The sequence below is a fragment of the Suillus subalutaceus genome (assembly GCF_016647625.1).
Source record: "Suillus subalutaceus strain FC151 chromosome Unknown DFJ58scaffold_58, whole genome shotgun sequence".
Classification (NCBI taxonomy): domain Eukaryota; kingdom Fungi; phylum Basidiomycota; class Agaricomycetes; order Boletales; family Suillaceae; genus Suillus; species Suillus subalutaceus.
This window is the reverse complement of record NW_024540307.1, coordinates 1-27,350: the sequence shown is the minus strand read 5'-3', so window position 1 is coordinate 27,350 and position 27,350 is coordinate 1. Positions and strand designations below refer to the sequence as shown.

Here is a 27,350-nt window from a genome sequence, read left to right as displayed (position 1 = left end):
TGAGCAAGATAATAAGTATTGATTGATTGAAAGAGGATTCGAAGGAGACATACCTGGGACAGAGAGATAGTCGAGTGCCATCCGATGCAGCATTGGATGAAACTCATCCAACTCGCTACTAGTAGTACGAGACATGGAACCAAGTGAGTAGTCACCAAAGTCATCCTCGTTCTGTATAGTTGTCAGTGTCAGTGCAAAATTAAATGTTGCATACGGACTGTGTCTGCTTCAATGTCATCAGTAATCTCGGCAGATTTCTCGTATTTATCAATAAACTCTTCGTGCTAGAATGATTCACGGGGGTACAAAAGACATGACAGAAATCAGTATAGCATTCACTTGTGATCCTCAAGCTCTCAGAGGAAGGAAAAACAGAGAATCAAACACGGTGTTCAATGGCTGTCGCGCGCCTGGTTCCCGATTTGGTATATTATACCCGCCCAAACACCGTCAACCCGCGGTGAATGGCCACGGTATGCTCAAGGGTACGACTATCCTACTCCGTACCCGTACCCTCCAAACCCGTCAGCATAGAACCGCGGTGTTACCCGTACCCGTGCGTTTCCCTACTTGGTAGTCACTGGATCGTGCCAAGTCGATACTTATCAATCAACAAGTTCCCTAGTTCTTGCGGAGGGCGGAGGGCGGAGCCACTCGATGCATGCCAGCGAATGAAGGAATGGAAATTTTGAATATCATTGGCGTGTATCGTGGATTCGTGTCACTGTAAGGTGCCAGTACTCAATCCTGTAAGATCATTCAAGTTGCCGCATCAGGATAATTGTGATTGGGGCCCGGGGCCATGGGGCGAACTTCAATTTCTTACAAAGGCAACTGGCCAGTGGCCCTGGCTGCGATGATTGAGTTTGGAGTTCCGTCGCTTTAGTGCGCTTGACGGACAGTAGAGAAAACAGCGGAGAATGTGGAGTCGGATACATATCAAACTCGCAGTACACTCGCAGAAATGAATTACATAGTGGTGAAAGTGACTGGTGGCCCGTGGGCCGTGGGGAATGGATGAGAGTCATGATCACGAGACACAGACTCCGCTTGAAGTTCCTGGAGCACCTGATCCCAGACACAGATTATTAGTACGTGGAGTCCTGGATCGAACCTTGGTTGGGGTTCCATCTTCAAATCCGTATGGATGTCACCCGACAGCAAGCGCAGGACATCGTCGTCCAAACCGAGGGCGACGATGCTGTGATCGAACAGTTTTACGAGGTCTGCAATGAGAGATTTAGGTATGATATATCAATCATACGCTTGAAAGGATTTTCGCTACATGCAATCATGATGCTCCAGTTACACTTCGTCTATCAGATTTTACAAGATCGACATCGTGCTTCGCAATGCATCATACCTTCTTGCCGCTGCTCCCAAGACGCCTGGCTCTAAACCAGTCTCGGTGATGCAACCACTCTCCCTTGACACAATTCGCGATCTCCTCTCAGAAATCTCCAATAACACCAAACTGCCTGTACCAGAACTCAGAAACTTCGATGATTCCCTCGCGCGTTATCCATTTCATTATCTCTTCCTCCGCCTGCCTTCACAAAACGCCCAGTCCCTCTCATCGCTGCGATCGAGTGGCGCTCTCACACCGTCTCAAGATGCTCTTCTGGACCTTAAGTTAGGAACCTTCATTCATTCTCTGCACTCACTCCAAAACGATTGGTTCGGTGTCCCAGGAACCCAGCCAGACGAGGAAGTATGCTACAGCTGGCAGGATACATTCATGCTGCTCCTTGATGGGCTGCTATGCGAGCTTGAAAGCTCTGGAGATATACAAAGGACGTCGGTAGAGGACATAAGGCGATATCTATCCCGCGCCATCGGGTCATTTTTATTTGAAGACGCAGAAGTGCCTACATTGGTCTGGCTGACAGGTTCGGCGGACGATGTGTATGTCCAAGTTTCAGAGCCTTGTGGACCGAACCAGGAAGCTAGAGTGGACATTGCATATGTACTGCCGACATTCGATCGGGTGGTGTGGGGAGACCCAATGTTGGAGGCGTTTTTTATGCCGCCAGGGCCGAGCAAGGCGTTGGAAGAAGGGTATTTGGAAGGAGAGGGCGGAACGTTGATCGTTTTCCCGAGGCAGAGAACGAAGAGGATGTGGTACACGCTGTTCTTAGCTCTAGTTGTACTGGTAGAAGTTAGGAGAGATAAGGAGAAGGAGGAAGGGGATAACCAAACGCATCAAAAGCTCTATTGGGCAAGGGAGATCCTCCCAAGATGCGTTGAGGCATTGAAGGATGCGCCCTGTCACTAGAATGATACAGTAAAGTCCTGTAACTCTAAAGTTTAGTTATATGCATGGAGCCAAAACATAAATGTCCTACCTATATCATGACGAAGTATTAGCGGGGCCCATTTCAACATCTACTAGTACTGCAGCTGGGGAAGCAACTGGTGTTGGAGCATCGTTTCCCGTGAGTTCACCCTCTACAATATCTTCCTCATCACTACTTTGTCCTTCTCCAAGTTCTCCATTGTCGGGAGTTACTGTCATTTCTTTTTCGCTGGTCATCTGAACGTCCTCATGTTCCATACGTGGATCCCATTCAAGCTCTTCTGGCTCCTCCACCTCCACTTCGACGCGCTGCTTCCACTCAAACTTATCTCTAAGCATCATCACAGCCCTGACAGCGCGCTCCACACGATGATCATGCGCACTCCGTATCTCTTCACATTCATGCAGCACATCCTCGTGTGTCACCCGACCACTCGTGGCAGGAGGATGGTTGGTCTGAACACTATTCGTGGCAATGGCGCCACGGGTGGCCATACACTCCGCCAGACGTCGAACAGTAGCGGTCTCCATATTTAGTACGTCCGTCGTCTGCTGATTGCGCAAGAGAGGGATGAGGTCATTTTCGAGCTGAGCATCTGTCATTCCAATGCTAGGATGCAGAGCGATCTTCTCGTACACGCTAGAACCGAGCCGAGCTTGCGCCTGGCCAATTTGGGACTGCGCCTGAGGCGAAGATAAGGATTGGGAGAAGCTATGTGTTTGGGAGAGAATGACATTGTATTTGGAGAGGATGTCTGGCCAGGCGGGCATGGCGTTCTGTCCGCCGACATCGATTGTACGTTGGAGGGTCTGTATAGATTCAATAATTTGGTTAGCCTTGAATTTTAAGAGCTCAAGTTGAGCGATTGGAAGGGACTTTGAATCGAAAGCAAACTGAGGGTTGTTCGTAGTCATGATGGATTGATTCCAAAGAAGGGAATTTTCAAAGCGTAGTGGTTCACGAAGCTCTTGCACAATAAGACCAAATAGTCTTCAAGTTCTGCCTGTGCCAGCCGAGGCAGAGTTCTCCTCTTCTCCATTTTTGCTGTTCTTTTCACCACCTGTTTTTCAGAATGCTCTCGCTTTTTGCTCGTCATATCGTGTCTAATTTTCCTGTGCTGCGCACGAATGTTTTGTCTTCGTCGGTCTTGACTTCGTCCGCATTCGTTGCGACGCGTCGTACGTTCTTCACTACGCGTCGTATCCAGCTGCCAGCCGCTGCATCCAAAAGCGCGTCAACCAAAACAACGAAGAAAAAAACTACAAAGAAAACCCCAGCTACAAAAGCTGCTCCAAAGAAGGTGAAAGCCACCACGGAAGCAAAGTCCAAACCGAAATCAACAGCAACATCCAAGAAGACGGTCGAGCGGCCCCGTGAGTAGAACCATTGACTGAGCTTGTAGTCATGTGCATGTTTATATGTGTCGCTATAGCACCCAAGAGGGTGCCCAAGTCTGAGCAGCCTCCTTCGCGTCCCCCTAATGCCTATCTGCTTTACTTCTCGAAGCTCGTCCAAGAACGTAGGGGTGACATTAAGAGTACTATGGACACCCAGGATATGGCAAAGAAAGCTGCAGTTACGTGGAATAACTTTACTCTTGCGGAGAAACAGGTAATCTGCATTGCCATATCTGCAATGTGACATGCTACAATTGCCCCTCGCAGCCTTACTACAACGAAGTTGAGGTCTTGAAGAAGCAGTATGAAGAGAAGCTAGATGACTATTGGAAGACTGCTACTCCGAAAACTGTCAGGAAAATCAATGCGCGTCGCAAACATGACGGGAGAAACAAGATTCACCGACCTCACCAAGAGAATGACTATAAGCGCCCTAAGGGACCTTTCTTTAGGTCAATTTTGCGTGCTATGGTGATAATATGAAGACTGACAACAAAGATTGGTTCAACAGATTCATAGAAATGTTCCGTCGATCTGATGATGGCAGAGCTATCCAAGAAGCTGGAACCACTGCCACAGGTAGAGGAGCGGTCAATGTTGCTCGTTGTGGCCGGTGAACGGTGGAGGGCAATGAGCGCCTCTGACAAAGCCGTAAGTGAACCCGGCTGACAATTATTCTTCAATGATTAACGATATGTCATTTTAGCCTTATGTGGAAGCTTACCAGAAAGCACATAATGACTGGCAAGCAAACCACCCCAGCAAGAGTATCTCTGCAAGTGCATCATCGTAGGAGCTTACATGTCAGGAAGCAGAAATGCTAGCAATTCCGCATGCATCAGTCCCGCCGTCCTTCCGTTATTGCATTTTTCATCGTCGCTTGCCCACTTTATCACCCACGTTCAGCCCAATGAGTTGATTTTTATTGCAATGTTTATAATTTCTGAAGTCATTCGCATGTCCCTCCAGTCTTAAATATGTACGATAGGAGTTCCTGGTCACGTTCCTTTTGGCTTGCGAATTCTCTTCATCGTACCTCTCGTCGATGGGCAAGTTTCTCAGGCACGCGGACTCATATTTGATACTCGCAATAAATGATAATCCTATACGAAGATGCTCCAGACATTTGCGCATCACCTCGAGTACGCTTCAATCTTATGTCTTCTGTGAATGACATCAGTCGGCCACTCTCATTTCAATTTCGATTTTGGACAATTACAGTGGACGCTATCTCCCTTTGCAGACCAAGTCACATCATCAATGAAACGTGACTTTCACACTGAGTTTGATGCTTGCGTTAAGCTCCTTTGCTCCTCTTCCAACTGATATTTCAGACGCTCATGATGCATTGCTAACATTCAAGGTCGTGTAGGTGCATTTCGCCACCTCATGCAATGGTTCCGGACCTGACTTCGGCGTTGGTGATTTTGTGTACCTCTCCATCACTCATTGTCGATACGAATATCTCAACGGCCAAATTAAACGGGAAGCCAAGTTCATGACGAGCCTTCCAAAATCCTCTCTGCCCATCCTGGGTCATCTTCATACACTCTTGATCTACCGCCACGTATTAACATTCACCCTACGATTCATTTATCTGGACTTCAAGTGCCACGCCCCCGACGGCACTGTTCCCCTCCCAAGAACTGCTGTGACTTGGTCCCGTCGCGACCCAAGACAGTCTCGAAGGATAGAGGATAGAACGTATTTTCGATCAACGTCCTCACGGCCGCGGTTTCCAACAGCTCATTCTCTAGTAAGCAGAAGCTTTCTGGCTACAAGGTCGTGATGTCATTCTCAGATGGGTCCCCGGCCATGAGGGAATCCACGGCAACGATGAAGCGGACAAGGCTGCCAAGAAAGCTGCAGAAGGCCGTCATCACAACAGCCTGAGTCTCTCGGCCCTCAAGCAAGCTCACCACCAAAAGTTGCATCTCAGATGGATTCAGTTATAGAGGAAGTCTCCTTGCCTCAAACGAATGAATAGGCTCGAACCTTTCATACCCAACCGCTCCTTCGTGAAGCTGACACCGTCGTTCTCCAAGCGTCTTACAGGGCTTCTCATCGATCTCCGAACGGGTCATATCGCCCTCAATAAGCACCTGCATCGCCTAGGCAAATCTCCAACAATGTTCTGCCCCCATTATCCCCCAGTCATTGAAACAGTCTATCATTTCCTCCTCGTCTGCCGTCAATTCCGTATAGAACACCACTTCCTATCCAATGCTCTGGGCAGACAGGCTACGTCCATGCAATACTTCCTGACACGAGAGGAGTTGTTTGCACTACCTCATCGCATCCGCTTCATAAACAGCACGGAACGCTTAAGCCACATGTTCTGGTGAAATCCGCCTAAGTAAACCTCGTTCTGCCAAATGATGACTTGCTCGTCAGATGATCCATATACCCCCAACCGCCTCAACGCATCAGTCACACTCGTTAAATTCACTGCCCTATCAACACCGCCAGACCCTCTCCATCCTTTTCTACACCACTTTTCCCTCCGTCTACCACCCCCTAATTTACCATCCTCCCACCTACTCATCTCGATCGTCACGGCAGGCCGTCCGTGTGCATACTAATAATTTCACCCACATGGATCCCTTCCATTCATATTCGAAAACGCATTATAGTTCAAACCTGATTCAGTATACCCTCACTACATACGTACCCATAGTCACTTCATCTTCGTAAAGTGGCGCGTCTAAAACGGCCGGCGGACCGGTTGGGGTACGCCTCACACCAGGGCATTCACGAACTCTGAGCTGCGGCGGGGCATGGGGCCCCTAGACTGGATAGCAATATCCTACATAGAGTAACATACTCACCATGGACAAAAACGGATTGAAAAAAAGAAAAAAAAGGTCGCGATGCATGAAGTCGAAGAATGTTCTGCTTTCGACAACCCTCGCCACGCTCGATTCTTTGGAGGTCTTTTGTTTTAAAAAATTTCAATTTTTGTCCATGTGGGGTACAGTACCCTATGTAGGATATTACTAACTAGGAAAAGGGGACACCTGTGTCCCCCGCCGCGTCTCCGACTTCGCTCTTTGGAGGTTAGGAGGGTGTAAGCTACGTTTTTATGCCGTTGACGCATACTCACATGATTACAAAGCTGTGTGTTATAGTTATGGCGCTGAACAGTCCCCTAGATCAACATCAAAAATGCTGTTTGCATGCGAATCTCGTTCAGCATATCGCCGTTCTCTGCAAGCCACATGCCACGAAATGCAAATCGAGACTAGTCCTGGAATCGGCATATAGATCGCTACAACTTGACAAGATGTTCAGGTACATTGTTCTCGGCCGTAGAAAAATTGATTACCCGTTGACGAACAAAGCACAAAAATAGATTGATTTCGCAAGTAGTATGAGGCCGTGAAGCCGCTCAGCAGTTTCTGAAATTCAAGGGTTTGACAGTCACCCTCGGTGATAAACGGCGAGAAGATGCTTCTTCAAAAAATTCCTTGGAAAAATCTAGGGACCTGAAAAACTCAGATGACTCGCCACAGCGCTCGGTTTATCAATGCATCATGATGATCAACTCCTAGGGAGTAAATATAGATTAGCCTAGACTCTAGAAATATTTCTTCATTTTGCTGCGGTTTGTATTTTCAGTAGCCGGCGGTGCTTGCGCCGCAGCGGTCCCCGACCAAGGAATCAGATGATCCACTGTTCGAATGCAAAATGCAGACTAGTGTGTTTTGCCTCTTGTCATTTTCTCGCATCGGGGGACCCAGATTTAGATGCGCTGATCTGATTTGGAGATCTGATTGATAGAGAGGGTGCATCTTGCCTCGTTGGTGACCAGTGAGCCTCTCGTTGTCTGGTTTGTGCGTACTAAATGGTTTTTGAAGAAATTCAATAGTCAGTTACAGCCCTCCCCTTGTAAAAATATGAATGGGATAAATCAATCCGGATACCGCGTATCATCAGAGTAGTGGCCATGTGGACTCTATGATGGGCGGTAATTTCATCATGACTGTCTTAACATGCATCGTGCTCTCGCTTACCAGTAAGGTCAGATTGAAAGACGGTAAGCGTCTAAAGATCAATAAGGAATGTGATATCTAATAGAGCACGACTTACCCCCATCGAGTGTACGAGACTGGAAAAAAGACGTAAATGAGGATAGCATAAGTATCGTACTGTACTCGGATCGGAGGCGACCATCGATTAGTACGCGAGACACACCGCCACAGTTGCAAAGTTAGCAACCTCGTCTGATTGGACCGCGACATCAAAATAAGATATAGCAACCGGTGGCGTCAGCGGACGCCTGTTATACTTATAGCTCCGAGACTCAAACTTTCGCGGGCGCAATGTTGACTTAGGCATCAGTCATTGGGTTTAATGTTGCAGCTGTACCGGCAGATTTTGTGTCCATGGTCACATGGACTGGTTGCACCAGAAGATAATATTAATGAGGATATATAGGGACTAGTACTAAACCGTCTATAAACGCGAGCAGGAAGGTGACACAGCAGCGGAAAAGTTGGTTTTGGTCACAATTGTGGGGATTTCTACAACGTAAGCAAGTGATCGACCCCCATTTGACGCGTTACGGTGGGGGTAAATTAGCAACGCAACCAAGGCCCTGTAACGCGCTACAGTTGCCTCCATGCACACAGGTAACGTGAGTTGCCTAATATGGTAAGTCCGCTAGCATAATGAACGAGTGCTCGAAGTCAAACAAAAATTAAAATAATGTACTGCGTTGTCGAGTTGATTTCCAACACATATGAGCTGGCCTGTGAGCGGATCGACGAAGAGGTACCAAAGCCCTCTTGAACGTTCAATGCAGTGTATACTCAAACAGGAAGCTTTATTTTTTCTTCAGTGGGCGCGCATTGCCATCTATCGTTGTTACAGCGCACCCCGTGCAAGAGGCTGTCGCGAAATGGTTATGACTATCGGCAGTATCATAGAATATGCGGAGGTTGACAAGCGCAACCTGTTGCCAAATTCGGAGAAATACAAGGGACTTGATGCCGATGAATTCAATTACTTCAATTAATGCGCGTGCCCTTGACGTTCTACATAGATGAGTTATAGCTGTCTCTGTATTTTTTTTTTCATTGGAGTCCTCCATTAAATCTTTCTAAGTGGCCACTAATTGCGCTTCGCCCACAAGTCACGTCGTTCGTATACAGTTTCACTCGATCTATCCACTAGACTCTATAGTCTGATTGCTTGATTTCTGACGTTCAAACCCGTTTAGTGATATCGCAGTTATCTCACTTTCATTCATTTTTTATTTAAAAAAATCCGATTTGTGTCCATTGAGGATGATGATGCTTTCGGATCTATGGGATCTCTGGGCTCCGGCGTTGTCCCTTCTGATATCTCAAGCTGAGTTGTGAACGCCCTTCGGATGTGGGGCTTGCCCCCATCAGTCTGCCGTTCCCGCCGGCGGCCGTTTTCGTGCGCTTCAACGGAGATGAAATGATTTAAATAACTGCTATGGTTAGGTCTGTCAGGGTCTGTCTTGGAGCTCGGAGAATAATGCGGAATTGAAAGATTGATTAGTAACTTGGTCAAAATACTCACCATTACATCACACATCGGAGGTTTGGACATTTTACCTCTTGCAAAATTTCAATCAAAAGCAGATCTAGACCTAGCCTGGAACGCTCTGGAGCGCTCTAGATTGCATTTAAAATGTGATCTCACCAGTGGCAAAATGTGGTAAAATGTCGAAACCCCCGGTGTGTCATATTTCATTATTAGTGCTCAATGACAGCCTCGGTGCTATGACCGACTTACGAGCCCTGAGGCCTGAGGTCTTTTTTCAGGACGCCGGCTGTATAAAATTTGAAATTGCCACAAGACTTTTTTTTAATTCCATTTTATTGTCCTTTGGGGTCGTAGACCCTATGTTGGACATAGCCCTAAGCGTCACAAGACTTTCAAAACCGCTGGCCTCAAGACTCAAGATGCGGATGAGAAAGTCCGGCCGGATAATATATGCCGACAGGTTTTCATACTGTGTCTAGATGCTGATCAGAGCGGTGTCATGTATTTTGCAAATGATATTATTAATTTATTCAGCAGAGATAGAATTTCCATTCGACTTTACAATATTCGTAGCCTAGGGAGACGCGTCATATCGTGATTTATGCGAGAGCCGTTATTTGGAGAAATAGAGACTGCAATCAAGGAGGGGAAGTCAGGTCCACGTTACCCTCTAAGCGGACCACCCTGGCTTTAGGACTATGCTCATCAACCCAACTCAAGATTTTCTCAAAGTTTCTGCATCGGTGAGGAGTGTTGAAGTTAGGAAGAGGCCCCTCGACTCCCTTCGCCCAGTCGTAGGTGAGCATCGTCACGTCGCCACGACACATAAGGTTCTGCCTGAGCATTTCGATGCAATGGTCTGAGGTACAACATACTAGTAAGCAATATATGGGCTGGGCAGGAAACAATATACCTACCGAGATGAATGCGCCGGAAGACTTCGGGGAGGAATTCATGACTTGTGGCATGATCTTGTTCACCCCAGCTGGCTCTGCGAATCATGTCCTACAGGGAAGTGAGTAAAAATAGACCAGCCTCCCTGTATTACAACTTACTACGCAATGGAGCTGGTGAACGACTTCTATACTCGCCATGTAACCTCCACCTTGTTCTTCCGGATACCCAGCCATGGAGGGAGAAGGTTTCTCCCCTGTTCTGAGCAGCTGTTCAAGCGTCATACGAATTGGACGCGCTGTGAGAGATAGTCAATAAATGACCATGATGTAAGTGAAGCATAGGGTGGAACCATTAAGAGATATCCTATCCCAAGCGGCGTTGATTTCTGGAGACGGGGGGCCACGATATATAGAAGGGGTGCCCAGAGTTCCATTGAATCTTATAATGCCGACATATTCAACCGCCTCATTTGCTGGAGCTGAGACGAGTAAGCAAGATCCTGTGCGTTGACACTATGCGTCCACCTACAGTACAGAACTACATCATCGATCGACGGTGCCCGCACCCATAGCACGAAAAACACCAATGTTATGAACATCAGCACCCCATGGCTTAGCCATGGCGACCAGCGAAGGAGACGGGATTCTGGAGGAGGTGTTGTTGCTGTATTGCTATCAAGAAGGTTCGTATCATCACGATCCTCGACACCGTCAAAAAGAGAATACGATGGAAAACAATCCTTCGGCATAGCTGGGGGCAAGAAAAGGACTTAAAGTTAGTAGGGTTTCAAGACACCCACTGCACTTGGAACACAAACCGTACTCGTGGGCAAGTTAGAAGCCAGGACCTAAGTAAATAGAGGGGCTTCTGATGGAACCATCTGAGCGCTTTAGCAGTGTCTGGTGCAGAAGCAATGATGAGAACTATTTTAAGCAAAATTATTTTCGGTATATCTAGACTAGCCCTTTCAAGTTGACGTAAATCAAATTCAGTAACGCTGTCCAATTTGGATTGCATCTGAGATCTCCGACAGTTAACGTCAAGTAAACACAGGTATACACTCTACCGTCGTGGCGCCACCCTGGCCTCACCTGGCGTGATTCATCCGCATATGTCCACGAGCGTCCACATACGCTGGGGCGGCTGGGCTCCTGAATCAAACCCATCTCAGGCTTATCCGAGTTCCTCGCACTTCTCCGATCACCCGGACCTGCATTTCCCCATTGAATACTACCTCCTTCCAGCGCTCCGCTGCGGCATGTGACTCACGAAGCTGCTGTACACCTGAGACACAGCCGACTGGGGGGCATATCCGAAATTAATACATTCCTAAATATTTCTCGGGGTGTGTATCGCATCTACCCTCGCGTGTTCACAACTATCCGAACAGAGTTCCCCCAGAGTCATGAATAAGGATTCTTCACAGTACCTTCGTGTCGACACTTTTGACAACGATAATGAGGAGAAATTATTTGATGATGCAGAACCTCGTCCCAAGTCGCATATCCTTCGAGTGCGGGCTATGTTGAGCCATGGCGTGTTGATATGCACATCGCTGCTCTTTTTCGCGCTATGGATGGGCACGCCTTCGCCTCACCTGCGCGACGACATTCCTGTATACTGTGAGTGGACAGACCACAGTGAACGCCACCGCTATTAATCCATCACAGCTCCAGCAATTGTTGCTGTCGAGCCCGTGATTCTAAGGTTTAACGGAACCCTCGACTTTCCTTCTATCTATCGTGGCCTTCCTTCCCCCGAGCTTGATGCCGCTTGGTCCAGGATAGCTGGCGATGGTGCGTCGTCCAATGTTTTCCGTCATCCTAATTAGTAATTGTTCATACCCCTGAAACCTCAGTGCTACCGACTCGAATGTCGCTTGAGGAAATTCTCAAAGCCGGCGACGTAGATTCACCTTCCAAGGTCAAGTATCCAGCTAAACTTGATGGGGATTTCATGGTATCCATGGAAGCCCCTCACCAACTCCATTGTCTGGTAAGCTATACTACACCGAAAGTTTAGTCGTTCTTGCCTCACGTTTTGTAGAATTTACTTCGCAAAGCCTCGTGGCCCGAGTATTACAGACCCACAGATATTTCGTTCCAGGACGAGCCCTACGTAGTCCGCATGCATCTTGGTGCATATGCTTTTTTCCATTGATTCACCTCATACTTATCGTCTACATTACAGATCATTGCATTGAAATGATCAGACAGAATATCATGTGCAATGCCGACGTCACGATGATAACATGGGACTGGGTTCAAGGACACGATATCCCATACCCTAACTTCAACACTCGCCACCAATGCAGGGACTACGAGAAAATATTGGATTGGGCTGACAAGCACGCTGTTCATATCAATGCATCCGAGGTTACTCGCCTCGACGATACGATTGAGCTTCCCTTACCCTTCTATCCGATGAGCCATAATGTGTAAGGAATATCGTGCTGCTTATTCGCTATTACATACATTCACGAGTATCTTGCAAGAACGGCAATGATTACACAGCGAGGGTTTCGACATTTTACCACATTTTGGCACTAGTGAAATCACATTCGAAATGCAATCTAGAGCGCTCCAGAGTGTTCCAGGCTAGGTCTAGATCTACTTTTGATTGAAATTTTGCAAGAGGTAAAATGTCCAAACCTCCGATGTGTTAAGAGCTCAGCCGAATTGATGTATTGTTAGTACATCAATAACATGGGAATGAATGAATGACGGTCATCTATATATGTTCATGTAAACTCAGGTTCCTAAGTGTTGTAGTGGGGAGATCTGGCAGGATAGTCTGGCGCAGGTCATAGGGAGTGCCAGGGGTTCTGGCGCAGTAGCAGGAGTCCTGGCTCGTAGTCGGTAGTCCTGCGGCAGTGCGGCTTGTCGTAGTCGGTCCTCCATAGATAGAGCCGCAGCCTCCCGCTATAGAGGTTTGGCCTGGGTTTCCCTTGCAGTCCTTGCCCATTCCAGTGTCTCGATGGTTCCGAAAGCTTCAAGCACGAATCTAAAACTAAGTAGTAGGAATATGAATATCATAGGAACCACCGTTTTGATCACGGAATTTTTTTTTTTTTTTAATCCTTGTTTATTGTCCTTTGGGGCGGAGCCCTATGGTGGACACTACGTACAGTATTATCACGGAATATGATGTTTGTTCTGGCTTGCTTGCGAGTCATACATCTCCTTGTTCTCTGATGACGTACTGATCAATTATTCAGTGCCCGTTGTGCATCAGCACTTCTTTCAACGTCAGAGTCTAGGTCCTAGGTGTTGCTGTTCGACTCTTCAAGTCGCGCCTCGATTCTCAGATGTCTGATAGCTAAGCCACACAAGGACGGAATTTTTAATTGGTATCCGGAAATATTGACACGACTATAATTCACTTCCATAGGACACCGGTAGTAGTTTCGAGTCATCATCAATCATAGAGCTGACCTAGACAGATTTCTCCTCCTCCACATGCTTCGTGTCGAGACCCTCATTCCAGTAAGAGCGGTGATTAAAGGTACACTTCTCCGCATTTACAGAGAATTTACCCCTGCAATCAGAAACTGGATCCTGGAGTTTACGACCATGATGTGATATGCTACAGAAAGAGTGAAATATCAACCATCGATGGCGCTGATAACGACCGGGAACAGTGAGGTGCATGCTGACAGGGCCGCCGTCTGACGTTAGTTGACGTTGACTTCTGTTCAGCCCTGAAACGCGTGCTGATGCGTGGAAAGGACTCCAAAGAACTCGTACGTGCTTGATACTAGTGCATTGGATGGTACGGATACCGATCACTACCCCATAGTGGGTACCGTACAGTCAAAAGTCGGGTAGCAGACTTTTTCGTGTTTAGTATCTACTCCTCCCAATCATTTGGCAGGATCAGCATCAAGAACTAGTATTGGAAACTGAAATGTTAATAGAAGTGTTCATTTGACTCTGATCATCGGCCGCCAATGGTGTCGCGCTATTCCCGTACGCGTCTGATCTTCGAACTTTGCAAATGCGAAATACAACCTCGGGCATCGGTGCTTTACTACTTTGATTGGGGTAGTATACATGACCTTTATGTAACTTATATTCCAATATAACGAAATTCTGTTCCATTTATAATTATATATGGTACTGATATCTGCGCCTGGCCCCTGATGGATGAGTATTGTCCTTCTTACATTTCGCTTTCTCGGATGACAGGACCTGCCCATGCCCATTGCGCACTGAACGCAACCGGATATGGAAGTTTGGGCTTGGTAGTCTTGCCTCTTTAAGATAATCTAATGTGGGCGCTACTAGTAAGTGGCTTTTCAATGAGACTGACAACTGAATCTTACTGTGACCGTCCCCTAAGAACCATCCTTTGCAAACGTTCTTGGTGGATAAGGCTTCAGCCAATCCTAATGACCTGTCAGAGTCATGAGCGGACCTCGTAATGAAAAGGTATAAAGTCCTCTTGAGGATTCCAATGTAATACATCGACAAAGTACCAGTCGCACCTCTTAATTCAAACATGAAGCTCTCTCTTGTCTTCAGCGTGCTCGCATCCATCGCGGTTCTTGTTACAGCGTACCCCACGCAAGGAGCCACTGGCATCGCAAAACGTTCCAGTGAGAATTCATAACTCATTACCATGGGGAGGTTGACAAACGTAACTTCCTGCTAGATGTCGCGAAGCGCGACTCGGAGGAACTTGGCGTCGATGACATAATCTATACCTTCATAGAATACAGGAAGAGAGATGAGGGGAAGCGCGACTCGGAGGAACTTGGCGTCGATGACAAAATCTATACCTTCCTGGACTACAGGAAGAGGCAGGAGAAACGCGACTCGGAAGAACTTGGCGTCGATGACAAAATCTATACCTTCCTAGACTACAGGAAGAGGGATGAAGGGAAGCGCGACTCGGAGGAACTTGGCGTCGATGACAAAGTCTATACCTTCGTGGAATACAGGAGGAGAGATGAGGGGAAGCGCGACTCGGAGGAACTTGGCCTCGATGACGAAGCCTATACCTTTATAGACTACTGAACCTGACCGTGACGCTAGGTTGAGTCATCCATCGTCGTCGCAGCCTCACCAACAAGTTACCCCCTGTATATTTGCATATGCCGACTCGTTTATCTGGCTTGGTTTCTGACATGTTGCGTATCTATGTAATACAATCCTGTTTGTCTCGCTCTTTTTGTCTTAACTATAGACCTAGCCTCGTTCTTGTTACCAAGCTATCGTTTTGTGACGTCGCGTCCTACATTTTCCAACGAGTCTCGCGTGTTGTCACCTCAAGTGCTCTTAGTTCCTGTTTAGAATGAGACAGACGGTATATCAATTGTAGCTGGCTCTCGTCCGAGTCATATCAAAGAACACTATCCTCTCTTGAATGGTCTTACTACATGAGATTACGTGTTCGTCACGTCCTAAGTGATAGCCTGTAGGAAGATATGTATCGCGCATGGCTAGAAAAATAATGCAACGACGATAGAACTGGAAAAGTAATAGACGCAACATAATTTTTAGGCGTCGTCCTCTGACATTCACCAGGACCCTGACTTCTCATCGATGCAGCTGATGCTATGACATCGCCTTAATGCTGCAACTTAGCTAAGACTGTCGTCCCTTAACTGTTACGCCAAAAGGCAGTGATACTGAAAGCTTATGTTTCAGTATCGCGGACAGTATTTATGTAGATTATGGGAACTCTAGTAAGCCAGTGTGCTTACAGATGCTACTCAACCGCACCACAAGAGGAAGCAGCGATACGTTCTCACTCGACGCATAGTACTGCACGCAGTCCAGATGAAACTTGTAAAAATATTATCAACGGTAACCGCGTGAATGAAACAACATCACCTTAAACCTAGAGAGAAGCAGCGGCAGAATCTCAAATACTACATGCAGACAACGGGGCGCTCACCAGTGGTTAAAGTTAGACTCAAACTTCTTCAGGAATTCCCAGCGTTCGTTCATCACCTGGTCGCCGTTGCCGCTTGCTGCCGCTGCGAGCGCTCAATTGGCGGACTTGGTGAAGGAGGTGTACAGTGCGAACGTAGACATGTCTTTGAGCAACCATTCATACAATCCGCTGCTCGCGATTCTAACTCGCACATCTTCGCGGAACACGGCATCTTCCCCTGTAAGTGCAAGGTCGAGCAGAATCTGTAGCTTCACGATACTAACACCTTTCGCGTGGTTCTTCAGCTCTGTGTGGGCGAGGTCTCAGAGGTGGGTGAGGAAGGATGAGGAGGCCAGGAAGAAATGATGCTTGAGAGAGCAGAGCCGAGGTACGAGCTATTGATCTTGCAGCAGGAGACGTAAGAGAACTAAACCCAACGACGAAACACACTTTTCATCTTCCATGGACAGCGAATTTTATCTTCTGATCGGGTTGCACCTCGATCCCATATTCGCGCATCACGTTAAGATACTTCCCTGCAGAATAAAATCTTGTATTTCATAGGCACCACCGAGTAACCAACCTACAGCAGTACGTGGCGGAGGAACATCTGTGTGGTGGCGCTTCGAAGAAAGGGTCGAGCCATCACGAAGCTACCCAGACATCAGTACACATTCACCCCATTCTCTCAGATAAAGCTCACCGTATATCCATGTGAATCCACTTCCAAAATGTCCTTACTGACGAACTTGCTCTCCTTGACACACGACTCCTCGTATGGGTCTTCGAGACGACCGGTAGTTGTCCATACTCGGAGCATCTTGACATAGGGCACCCTAGACTGACCAGCCCCAGATCTATAAGGCAAGCCGGACTGGTAAAACTGGGTTTGAACTTGGATGTTGAGCGGATTCACGGCAGCTGCGCCATGGGGAAGGGGAGGTTTACAAACGGTCAACCGTTTTTTTCAAAGACCGACCAGACCGTTTGGACCGTTTGAAAGCACGTGAGTTTTAAACGTCACGTGACACTTTTGATTTTGCCCCAAGGAAGGCATTCAACCAAGGATGACGGAGCGGACGAGCAATAAACGGGACCCTTACCTACCCTTTTATTTCAAGCCTGCCTCTTCCCTTTCTTTCTGTGTGAGCGAGCAAAGAGCAAAGTGTGAATTGGTGAGTTGCATGAAGACCATGTGATGAACATGGGTAAAGTAAACTACTAGTGTAAATATTCTGTAAAAATGAGAGAGATGGGGGGAGGGAATGAATCTCGACTACGGCTGCTGGAGGAAATTGATCCTAAACCACTGCTTGTCATTGTGGGTGACAATGTGGTCACAGGGGGTCAATGGGTCTCTCTTGGTCCCTGTGAGAAAACATATTCATAGACACACTGATGTTGGAATAGCAAGTAGGGATATGCACAGGTTTTGGAAACCCGCGTGAGTCATGGGTGTGGGTACACGCTGGGTATGGGTGGGGGTCTGGTCCCAGTGCACCCGTACCCTTACCCGCACCCTTGGCTCAGGTTGACGGACGAAAACAAATTGTAGATACCAAAACTCTGCTACTGTACAGTTGTCAAACCTTAATGATACTCACTACGTAGATTTAGGAATGATAGATCATAGTTAGCGCTCCCTACAGCCTACACACCATGCAGCTCAACTTGCTTTCGAAAACTGCTAAACGAGTCACCAAATTGACCAACAAGGCTAAAGCTGCTATCGAGGAGAAGCTTGATGGTGCCTCGACCAAGAAAAGGAAGAACCACACAAGCGGCGAAAGTATGGTGGCCATCAAATCCAAAAAGGCTAAAGCTACCCCGCCAGATGGTTCTGGCAACGGACCGTCCTCGGAAGAAATAATGCCTCCGCCGCAGCTAGCACCAGTACCACCAGAGCCGGTAGCACGCAGGGCCATTGTTCGGACTGAGGAAGAAGAGGCTGCTTTATATAACGATGTGATTGACATCGACGCTGATGATGACGACACTGAGTGCCAATTATCCAGCCCAGATGTCGAGAGTGTCGAGAGTGCTGCTGACGAGCTAAGTATGAGCACCCTTGTTCAAGCAAACATTCACGTTAATAAAAATATAGAACAGGTTAATGAAAGAATGGAACCTCACCAGTATATGCGTTCTTTGATCCAACACCACACATCATTGAGAATGATGGTCAGGCGGGCACATGAGTTCAAGTGTAGTGCACGAGGATGCAAGACCACCATCCTGACAGTATCTGGATAAAAAAGATGCCCAGGTCCACTGGAAATATGCAGAAGCACAGTCAAGTTGTGTTGGGGTGATGCAGTCCTGCAAGCTGCTGATGACACAAAGGATGCAAGCGAGGTCCGCACCAAAATCGTTCCGGGAATCCTGCGAGATGGATCAATAACTGGCATCCTTTGAATGCAAGGGGAAGGGGAAGGTGACATACTCCTACTGTCAACACACCTGCGCTGAGACCAAGTAAGTCTTTGTCACTATGCAGCCAGACAAATTTAACATGACACAGAGCTGAGCTTGTGCATTGAGTCTCCGAAAGCCTGCAACCGTTCGAGATAGTCAAAGACCGAGGATTTCAATCATTAATGAAAACGGGCTGGCCGGAATACTACTTACCTTCCCCAACCACTATCTTGCGTGATGTATGGCTTGTTTTCGTGCGCACTTGACAACATATTGCTAAAATGTTGAGAGTTAGTGACTTCATGCTCAATATGAATGAAACTGACTTGACTTACCAGGAATATGACAGCAAGATGAATTTTACCACAGCATGGACATCCACCAACCATAGAGCCTTTGTGGCGGTATTGGTCCATCTTGAGCACAACGGAATCCCACTGAGTCTGCTGTTAGACATTGTTGAGGTGGCGAAGGTATGTGAAAGACTTATGAGGTGCCCACACACAATGACATGACAACTTGACCAGTCCCATACTGGTGCGGAACTTGCGGCAGTATTTGCAAAAATGCTTAGAAGAATTTGGAATATCAGACAAGGTACAAGGCAGTTTAGGAAAAGGAGAAAAAACTTACTTGCTAACTTGTCCCACAGATACTGAGTGTAACATGCGATAACGCCTCGAACAACAACGTCATGGTTGATGGAGCTCCAGAACTTGCTTCCTGACTTTGGGGGGGCAGCAAGTCACACATGGTGCTTCTTGCACACCGTGAATCTGATTGCCAAGTCCCTGCTTCGTGAGTTCGACGTAACGAAAGAATTCGAAGGCCGCAAGAGAAACAGACCATGATGATGTTGCGAGTGATATGGAGCTTGCCGATCTGAGCAATGAAGTTGAGAGTGAAGACACCAGAGCCAATGCTAATGCCAGTGCCGATGTTGGAGATGAGGAGTTGCCAGATAATGAGGATGGTTGGGTGGATGAGGCAGCGCTGTTGGACCAGGATGAACAAATTGAGCTGCAAAAAAATATCCGACCGGTAAAGTTAGTGCTTTTGAAGGTAAGACAAAAAAAATTCAAGCGCACCTCAATATTGACAGCTCCCTCTAGCTGTGCAAGCTTTCTTACAAACTGATCAATTCCACAACTATCTTGCTTCCTGCTTGGCACAAAATCCTCCTCAACCTGCAAATGACTCCAACGAATATGCTGCGAGACGTTTGCACCCGCTGGAACTCGACCTTCGATATGCTGGACTATGCTGTCGTCCATCGGGAAGCGATTGACACAGTCACTCAGTGGCGTGACCTAGGATTGCGCAAGTTTGAGCTTGTCGACAGTGATTGGGAGATAGCCAGCCAGTTGCGGGATGTATTGAAGGTAGGCGTGGGTCCCTTACTGGAAATTGCTTACTAAACATGTCTTTCAAGATTCTCAAGGACACCACATTGTTTTTCTCGCAGGGGGACGCCTAACCTTGCAAAGGTTATTCCCGCGATGGATTTGATTGATGAACAACTCACCACCTACTCACACAACAAGAAATATTCCGATTCTATCTGTGCAGCTGTTCGCCTTGCCAAATGAACGCTCAACCAGTACTACCAGTTGACGGACAAGTCTGAGGTATACTGGATTGCTATGGGTGAGTCTTTTGATTTAAATAATAATATGATACTGACCATTTACTACAGTACTGCATCCACGCCATAAATTGGCCTATTTCAAGAACGCACGGTGGGAGGATGCCTGGATTGAGACTACAACCACACTTGTCCGCGACGAGTTTGAATGGTCATACCTCGAGGTGGGGATTCAAGAGAACAGAGATGATATCGAGATGTTGGATACTACGGCTCATGAGGTATGTGTTTTTTATTCATGGCTCAATATCATTAACTGCAACTCAACTTTTAGAATTTATTTGACAATATGCCAGCACTGGCGCCACCCAAGTCAACTGACCTGGGGGATGAACTGGAGCGCTACCTCAACGCTGATATTGAGGATGTCCCTGATCCTATTGCCTGGTGGCATGAGTGCCATGCAGTATATCCCCACCTTTCTTGTATGGCCTTAGACTACTTAACAATACCTGGTGAGTCCATGCCCACCCTCCTTTATGGGTTCATTCTGACATGTTCATAGCTACATCAGTTGACGTCAAACGTCTGTTCAGCCGGGGACGCCTCCTTCTGTCTCACGTGCACTCATGTCTGACCGCTCAGTCTACTTGAACACTCCTATGTCTCGGTTATTGGAGCCGCTGTGAAAGAGTAATAGCGACTAGGCTGGTTAGAAACTAGCGCTACTTATCCAAATAGGCACGAGTGTAGTATTCGACCCAAGAGGACTGCTATTGAAGCAACTCCCTTCAAATATGCAAGGGTAGCGATAGCACGAAGGACTAACAACCTATAGCGACCTAAGACCAAAAAAAACCAATGAGTAGCGCTGTAGCGATCAGCGACTAGCGACAAGTGAGTTCCGACAGAGAAACGTGCATATAAGTGAGAAGCGCTATGCAAGTTGTCCTATGTGATAGCACTTATGCGACATCCGACTAGTGACAGCGAGAAGAAATCAAAAGAAGGGAAAGTGAGGAATAAGGTAAGATAGTGCAAGTGGAATGCCCGATAGCGACTAGATTATAGCTCGACTACCGATAGCGATCCTGACATTGCGAAAATCAAACTTATGAGGGAACTTTAGCAACGCACACTCAAAGCAAGTCAAGCGACACACGATCAGAGAGATTGGCAAGAGTGGAATCAATTGCACCAAAACTAGGATATAGCGACTAAAGTGACTCCAACACCAGCAAAGGTCCAGGGAAGGGAAGTACTGTACTGTATGTAGGATGGGTCATTTTATTATACTGCATAGGGGTTCGGGATGTGTAGGCGAGTATAGTAGCGACACTGGCGAGGGCACGATGTAGTGACAGGTAATAGAACATGCAGCGCTGCGGAACATGAGGACACATGTAATAAGACCTGCGACAGATGAGTAGCGACATTTAAGGAAATATAACGCACCAGCGGAGGTAGGTGGACATAGGCAGGACATGGGAGGGCGGAATACCTATACGTCGGACCGGGGTAGCGCGCTATGGGAGAAAAGTGGTTCCAAAGCGGATAGCTTGGGAGCTGAATAGCGCTGGTGACTAGCGCCTTACTCTTTTCCTCTAGGCAAGTCAAAATATGCCTATGACACTCATACGTGCCTAGTGCTGGTATGATTGTCACACCGCCTCAACCTCGTCAAGACGGAAGACATTGTCAAGATTAGTTCCCTGCCTGATGTTGAAGGTACTGATGAGCAAGAGCTCAAGGATGGTTGGGACTGCATTGAGTAGCTAGGTAGTACATTTTTTGTAGTGTTTTATTATAGTATACTATGCCCGCAGGGTATACCCACCATGGGTGTTACCCTGGGGTGTTATACCCTCCTACCCATCGCTACACCCATACCCTCAGCGCGGGTATGGGTACATCTCGGGGTAAGGGTACGGGTGGTGCCTACGATACCCCAGGGTTTACCCGTGCACATCCCTAATAGCAAGTGTGCGCTCGTGTCATATACCATATATCCGGTTACAGATCCGATGATCTGGATCTCAGATCCGATCCAGATCCGATGAACATATCCGTCGTCCGGTCCACAGATCCGCTTTGATTCTTATTTCATTTCCTGTTCATATAACTCTAACTATCGTTCATCTCCTTTCGGTATTCCTGTACACCGGTATACCGGTTATCCTTTACTTCCGCTTTGCTTACTGATCCGCTATGCTTACTGATCCGCTATGCTTACTGATCCGCTACACTTACGAATCCGCTTTTACTTACTTTGCTTATACTTTCATACATAGCCTCGCACCTTTGCTTATTGATCATTCCGTTAGCTATCCGTAGTATATAAACCTTTGTATATGCGCTGTAGTAGATCAGTTCGAATATCATCTTAGATTGCACTCATTCCGTCTGGACTCTGAGTCCCTCCGTTATCCATCCGGACTTGAGTACGCTACTCTTGTCAACTCCGAGACTTAGGATAGATTCCTATAGTCTACATATCCGCCTCTGTCTTCGGACAGTCCTCACCCGTTAGTTTCTAGTCCGGATCCGATCCGGATTGGCCGTTACTCTATACATGCGATACTTTAGCTCTCTGAAATAAGGGGCAAGACTCGGGAAAGGGGCACAGCGCACGAGCTGAGGCCGAAGCCCTTCGGATCCGATACTACTTGAGTACGGTCTTAACAGCTCGCAGTCAAGACACGCCATTGGGAGATCTTGTTTTGGTCCGTTACAGCGACCCGTTGTGGTGACAAGATATGGCTGGGCTGTAGGTAAAAGCACCAAACCAAAGTATATGAGTCTCCTGCTCTCCTAGCTGCTACTCTTGCTAGCAAGAACGTTCGACCCTAAAGGATCTCTGACTAGGCTCAGGCTCAAAGAAAGAGAGTGGAGAAGGTACTCCAAGTCAAGGTAAGAAAACTATGTTCCAGGAGCTATCTGGTGAGCTGAGAAGCTACAACTAGGAAAGCTACAACTAGGGGATGCTACTAAATAACCCAAGTGAATGGAGAGCAACCAAAGAACTGGAAACAAGGGAAACTAGGTAATGACTGTAGAGTCCTAGGTAAAGGGAAGATGATTATGTAAGCAGCAAAAGTGCGAACCTAATTTAAGGAAAGTGTCAATAAGAGATGCATAGTGAAAAGTGCCTCTGCAAGGTTACAGAAAGTTTGAACACCACATCGACCTCTTTCAATTGCACATGGATGATACATACAGCAAGAATGGTGCTAGTAACACACCGAGCCCTTGCATGTATGCATGGGCATGGCATGTCTGTGACATCCTCATAAACCATGGCCCCAAGCACTTTGTAAAATTTGCTCATGAGCTTGGGCGACCTGACACCATCTTTCAGATCCCTGCACACAAGACACATCAAATCCCATGCCATTCCATGAAAATCAAACAGTCAACAACAGATGGGAATGTGGAGGTGGTGGAGAACTTACTGAAGCAAGGCGGCATTGGAGATCCAACAGCAGATGAAGAATTTGACTTGGAGCGTGATGTGGACATGTCTAAGCATGTGATAGTGGTCCATGGTGATCTCTTGACCAAAGAGCGACTCAATATTGCATGTGAATCATGCTGCATTGAAGATACACCAAAAAATTGCTTACAGTTCATTACATTCCTGCCCAGGCTGTTCCACTACAAAATGGCCTGTGCAGACACACTGTGGAGAATTCATATTCAGCCAAAAAATGAGAGGGATAATGAAGATGGTATGTTCCAGCATATCTGCATCTTGCAGCCAAGTGAATTGAACGCCATTGGAAGCAAGCCAGGTTTCGATGGATGCATGATGTCATCCACTATGATCTATGGGCAGCGATGTTGGACTGCTGGTGCATGGAAGTATCGACCCATAACTCTCAGTGGACGTTGCTGGATAAGTTTGCAGAGTCAGATCCGAAATTGGATGATATTGTTGAGATATCTATGATGATTGTTAGTACAGTATATATTCAAAGCTGTTGGCAAGCATAAACATGCGGTACAAATGAGCCACTTCTGTTCTCACCTGCAATATGGTCATCCAGAGGGTTTGCAGTGTGTAGTTCACTTGCATCCCTGTCCAGCTGGCTGCTAAACAGAAGTTTGGTTAGAAAAATCATTTGCCTAAACATGCTGTACAATCCAACAGGCAGGGTGCATGCTTTTCGTGCTGTTGATTGGCTAGTTGAACAAAACAACCTGTACACCATAGTTATTTATTCTGGAACAGGTCCAAACTGTACCATTGATCACATCATTAACGAGTTGCCTCTGATTGAGGTCTACCGGAACTGCCATGTTACAATCAAAAATGCATTCCATCTTTCACAGCACACTATATGACATGCCCCACCCAACATGAACAAGACCATCCAAAAATTCATCCATCAGATGGTCACATCATCTCTGCATCGGTTCACTGTGGGATGGACCACAAAATATTGCATTGATGACAGGCTTGCTGATGGTGTTATGTTATGCTGCTGCAGAAGGGGGAGGGTTCATTGCCTGGTGCACAGTATTGACAACAATTAATTAAGCCAAAATCTTCTGAAATTGCTATGTAAGCTCCAATCTGTTACACATATGCTACCATGAACTCACGTCTCGGGTTACCAAAATACTCATCAATGACTATTCGTCAACAGATCCCACAAGTGTTTGTGTTGATGTACATGTCCATTGCATTTTCTAAGTAGTCATTCTGTGTTAAACCACAGGGGGTGTGCCAACCAGGAGCAGTTTGTATTGGACATGGTGAGTCATTTTGGGATTCATTTTAAAGAGATGTGTCTTGATCATGATCATCACTGATGTCATTTAGTATTGCGGTATCACCTGCATCATCCATCTCGCCTCTTTTCCTTTTTTCATTTTCTTGTGATCCAGATACTTGGGCTCTACAAAATAAATTCTAACACCATCCAAGGTAGGATCATGGACACCACGCCCAATACACTGCACAAGGGAGCAGAGGGACTTTGTATGTCGCCACTGAATGACCAGCTTAATTCCACGTAAGTCAAGACCCTGCATAAAGTCGTCAAATCTGAGTATTCTTACTAGTTCATCAATCACACACCATTCCTGCTGCATCAGTACAACAGATCCCCCATATTTTCCCAGTCCGTAAATTTACAATTGCCTCTCATCTAAATTTTGCACTCATTCCAGAATGAAACCAGACTATTCTATCATGATACCTCTTTGTGATAGGAGCACAGAAATTGAGCCACTGACTCAGTCTCCTTTCTTGAGTTTGCAAAGACCATAAACGAATCCTGTCCAGCATTAGGATCCAGTCGAAGGACGCGAAGTAAGTCCCATTTCGTATTGACAGGATACTTCATCTCCTCAACATGTAGGTAGATATTTGGTCAGTCATTTGAACGGATGATTTTGACAGCATCACTTTGGATTTGGAGCTTCCTCTTCACATCCTGGAGGATGTGAGGAGGCATTGTAGCCGGTATGTGTGCTGGAAGTATCCACCTGAGATTCCCTATGTCTCCATACTCAGGACAGAATGAGTCCCCCCACTCACTGATGCGGTGGGGCTCATCCAATGTAATTGCAAACAGTTTCTCAATGAACTTTTTGTTTTCCCAGAGTCTCTTGAATCAGGCATCATTTTGAACATGTTCTGGACTGGTTATGATGACTCGATATTTAAGGGACTTGATTTCCTACATTCATCAGAATATGATCCAGTTCTCCAAGTTGAAGCTCACTCACCTGGTAAGCATCCTCTGTTGCGGTGGACATTGTCAAGTTAATGGCATTTCTTTCAACTCATCGTAGTTCTTATCTCCTAGGATGTTAAGTGGTGTGATGAGGACCATAATTCCATTGCCATTGAAGAGCAATGGCAGCCAGAAGTTGAGTGTTTTCCCAGAACTAGTTGCAGAGATCATGATCGCACCTTGTTGCTCTAGCTGACTGAGAGCATATTTCACTTGCCAAAGGCATGGTTTATATCCAAAGACTTGTTCTGCATAGTGCTGCCGTGGTCCGGTCCAGAACCATGGTTTGAACCTAACCAATGGTCAGGTTCGTCCATGGTTCGGTCCATGGTTCCCCATTTTGGATGGACTGAACTGGAATGAGGTTCACGGTGTGGTGAAAGAAATAGTAGTCAGCTAGATAAACCAACTAACTTACTAAATCCTAATGGGTGCGAGTGCAGTACGTCGACCCAAGGGGACTGCTATTGAAGCACTTCCTTCTAATAGTGCGAGGGAAGAGAAAGGAAGAAGCTAAGATCTAAGACCTGAGATGTTCCAACTGACCGAAGGTCCGAGTCCGAGAATGTCTGACACGATATGGGATACCGACGGTACACCTGATGCGAGATACCGATAAGGGACACCGATGTGAGAGACCAATGAAGGACACTGATGCGAGAGACCGATGAAGGACACCAATGCAAGATACTGATGCAAGATGAGGAGTCCGATGCCAATGAGCGGCAGGTAAGTCTAGGCCGAGGTAAGGAGAGTCTAGGTATAACTAGGTATGACGAGGTATGACTAGCTATGGGTTGCTGAGGCAAGACTACCGGTAGCAGTCTGGATCTCACAAGGCCTAATTGTTGGAAATTCTTAATTTAGATTTCAACAGCTTGCAACGCATTTCAATGCCAAATGCAGAACGAATCTTAAATAGGTTGCCATAATAGAGTTGTAATTGTCATACTCATTTAAATATCAATTTCAAGCACAGTTGCAATGATGATGACTCATGCCAATCACGACCACGGCATCACATCACGTGGCAATAGTGGTTGAAATCATTGTCACAACATTTATTGCAAAGTCATTGGAATGTAGTGACAAGTCTCGCAATGGCAATTGTAGGCTTACAAATTTCAATGTAACGAATATATATTCCTTGCAATACAAATTACAATTTATCTCATTGGGTAGCAATACATATTTTGATATTTAATTTAATAATAATAATAATAATATTTACAGCATAGGTATAAGAGACTTAGCAGGTGTACTTGGAGATGCAGTCACAGGAGATGCAAGGGATATGGAGATGGGAGACGACAGCCGATATGTGATGGAGCCGATGGAGTTTGCCGGTGGATATGGGATGTCTTGACGTTCTTCGTTGACGGGTAAATTCCTGTTAAGGTGGTTAAAATACCCCCAAACGATATTCTAAGCAAATACTTGCCTTCACCACGCTGTACTCCACCACCTTCTTGCTGGTGAGATCACTCTTATTCCCAACCAGCAGCTTATTGACACCCTCAGAGGTGTACCGGTGTCTTAATAACCGAGGGTCTTATATAAATACGTGTAAGAATGTAATGACACCACAATTACACTGGATAAGACTTCTTGCCAGTCC

General features: G+C 46.6%; 9 protein-coding genes across 9 annotated transcripts; 5 read left to right on the top strand and 4 right to left on the bottom strand.

Annotated features, from left to right (window-relative positions):
• Window positions 1–1,411: 1,411 nt before the first annotated feature.
• On the top strand, window positions 1,412–2,367 carry DFJ58DRAFT_790058 (uncharacterized protein; the record flags this gene model as incomplete). Its single annotated transcript, XM_041390249.1, has 1 exon — window positions 1,412–2,367. One exon carries the CDS (start codon window positions 1,412–1,414, stop codon window positions 2,273–2,275), a length of 864 nt encoding a protein of 287 aa, XP_041243508.1. The 3' UTR covers window positions 2,276–2,367.
• On the bottom strand, window positions 2,314–3,228 carry DFJ58DRAFT_399003 (uncharacterized protein). Its single transcript, XM_041380202.1, has one exon. The coding sequence runs from the start codon at window positions 3,209–3,211 to the stop codon at window positions 2,351–2,353; it is 861 nt and encodes a 286-aa protein (XP_041243507.1). The 5' UTR covers window positions 3,212–3,228; the 3' UTR covers window positions 2,314–2,350.
• Window positions 3,229–3,299: 71 nt separating this feature from the next.
• Window positions 3,300–4,930, top strand: DFJ58DRAFT_790055 (uncharacterized protein). Its single transcript, XM_041390248.1, has 6 exons — window positions 3,300–3,670; window positions 3,730–3,908; window positions 3,962–4,146; window positions 4,206–4,300; window positions 4,344–4,345; window positions 4,401–4,930. Exons 1-6 carry the CDS (start codon window positions 3,370–3,372, stop codon window positions 4,485–4,487), a joined length of 849 nt encoding a protein of 282 aa, XP_041243506.1. The 5' UTR covers window positions 3,300–3,369; the 3' UTR covers window positions 4,488–4,930.
• An 824-nt stretch (window positions 4,931–5,754) lies between these two features.
• On the top strand, window positions 5,755–6,024 carry DFJ58DRAFT_612202 (uncharacterized protein; the record flags this gene model as incomplete). The annotated part of the gene is made up of 1 exon (XM_041380907.1): window positions 5,755–6,024. A coding segment is annotated over one exon (270 nt), but the record flags the coding sequence as incomplete, so codon positions are not given.
• A 3,689-nt stretch (window positions 6,025–9,713) lies between these two features.
• Window positions 9,714–10,820, bottom strand: DFJ58DRAFT_790053 (uncharacterized protein). The gene is made up of 5 exons (XM_041390247.1): window positions 10,637–10,820; window positions 10,458–10,586; window positions 10,267–10,403; window positions 10,129–10,216; window positions 9,714–10,070 (listed from the first exon to the last, which is right to left on the bottom strand). The coding sequence occupies exons 1-5, from the start codon at window positions 10,704–10,706 to the stop codon at window positions 9,850–9,852; spliced, it is 645 nt and encodes a 214-aa protein (XP_041243504.1). The 5' UTR covers window positions 10,707–10,820; the 3' UTR covers window positions 9,714–9,849.
• Window positions 10,821–11,792: 972 nt separating this feature from the next.
• DFJ58DRAFT_661065 (uncharacterized protein) lies at window positions 11,793–12,549 on the top strand (the record flags this gene model as incomplete). The annotated part of the gene is made up of 4 exons (XM_041382191.1): window positions 11,793–11,904; window positions 11,967–12,103; window positions 12,155–12,245; window positions 12,299–12,549. Coding segments are annotated over 4 exons (591 nt in total), but the record flags the coding sequence as incomplete, so codon positions are not given.
• A 2,059-nt stretch (window positions 12,550–14,608) lies between these two features.
• DFJ58DRAFT_914277 (uncharacterized protein) lies at window positions 14,609–15,282 on the top strand (the record flags this gene model as incomplete). Its single annotated transcript, XM_041395376.1, has 2 exons — window positions 14,609–14,705; window positions 14,762–15,282. 2 exons carry the CDS (start codon window positions 14,609–14,611, stop codon window positions 15,124–15,126), a joined length of 462 nt encoding a protein of 153 aa, XP_041243502.1. The 3' UTR covers window positions 15,127–15,282.
• A 1,067-nt stretch (window positions 15,283–16,349) lies between these two features.
• DFJ58DRAFT_398910 (uncharacterized protein) lies at window positions 16,350–16,938 on the bottom strand. Its single transcript, XM_041380201.1, has 3 exons — window positions 16,692–16,938; window positions 16,572–16,641; window positions 16,350–16,524 (listed from the first exon to the last, which is right to left on the bottom strand). Exons 1-3 carry the CDS (start codon window positions 16,806–16,808, stop codon window positions 16,442–16,444), a joined length of 270 nt encoding a protein of 89 aa, XP_041243501.1. The 5' UTR covers window positions 16,809–16,938; the 3' UTR covers window positions 16,350–16,441.
• An 8,428-nt stretch (window positions 16,939–25,366) lies between these two features.
• Window positions 25,367–25,600, bottom strand: DFJ58DRAFT_661056 (uncharacterized protein; the record flags this gene model as incomplete). The annotated part of the gene is made up of 1 exon (XM_041382189.1): window positions 25,367–25,600. A coding segment is annotated over one exon (234 nt), but the record flags the coding sequence as incomplete, so codon positions are not given.
• Window positions 25,601–27,350: the final 1,750 nt, after the last annotated feature.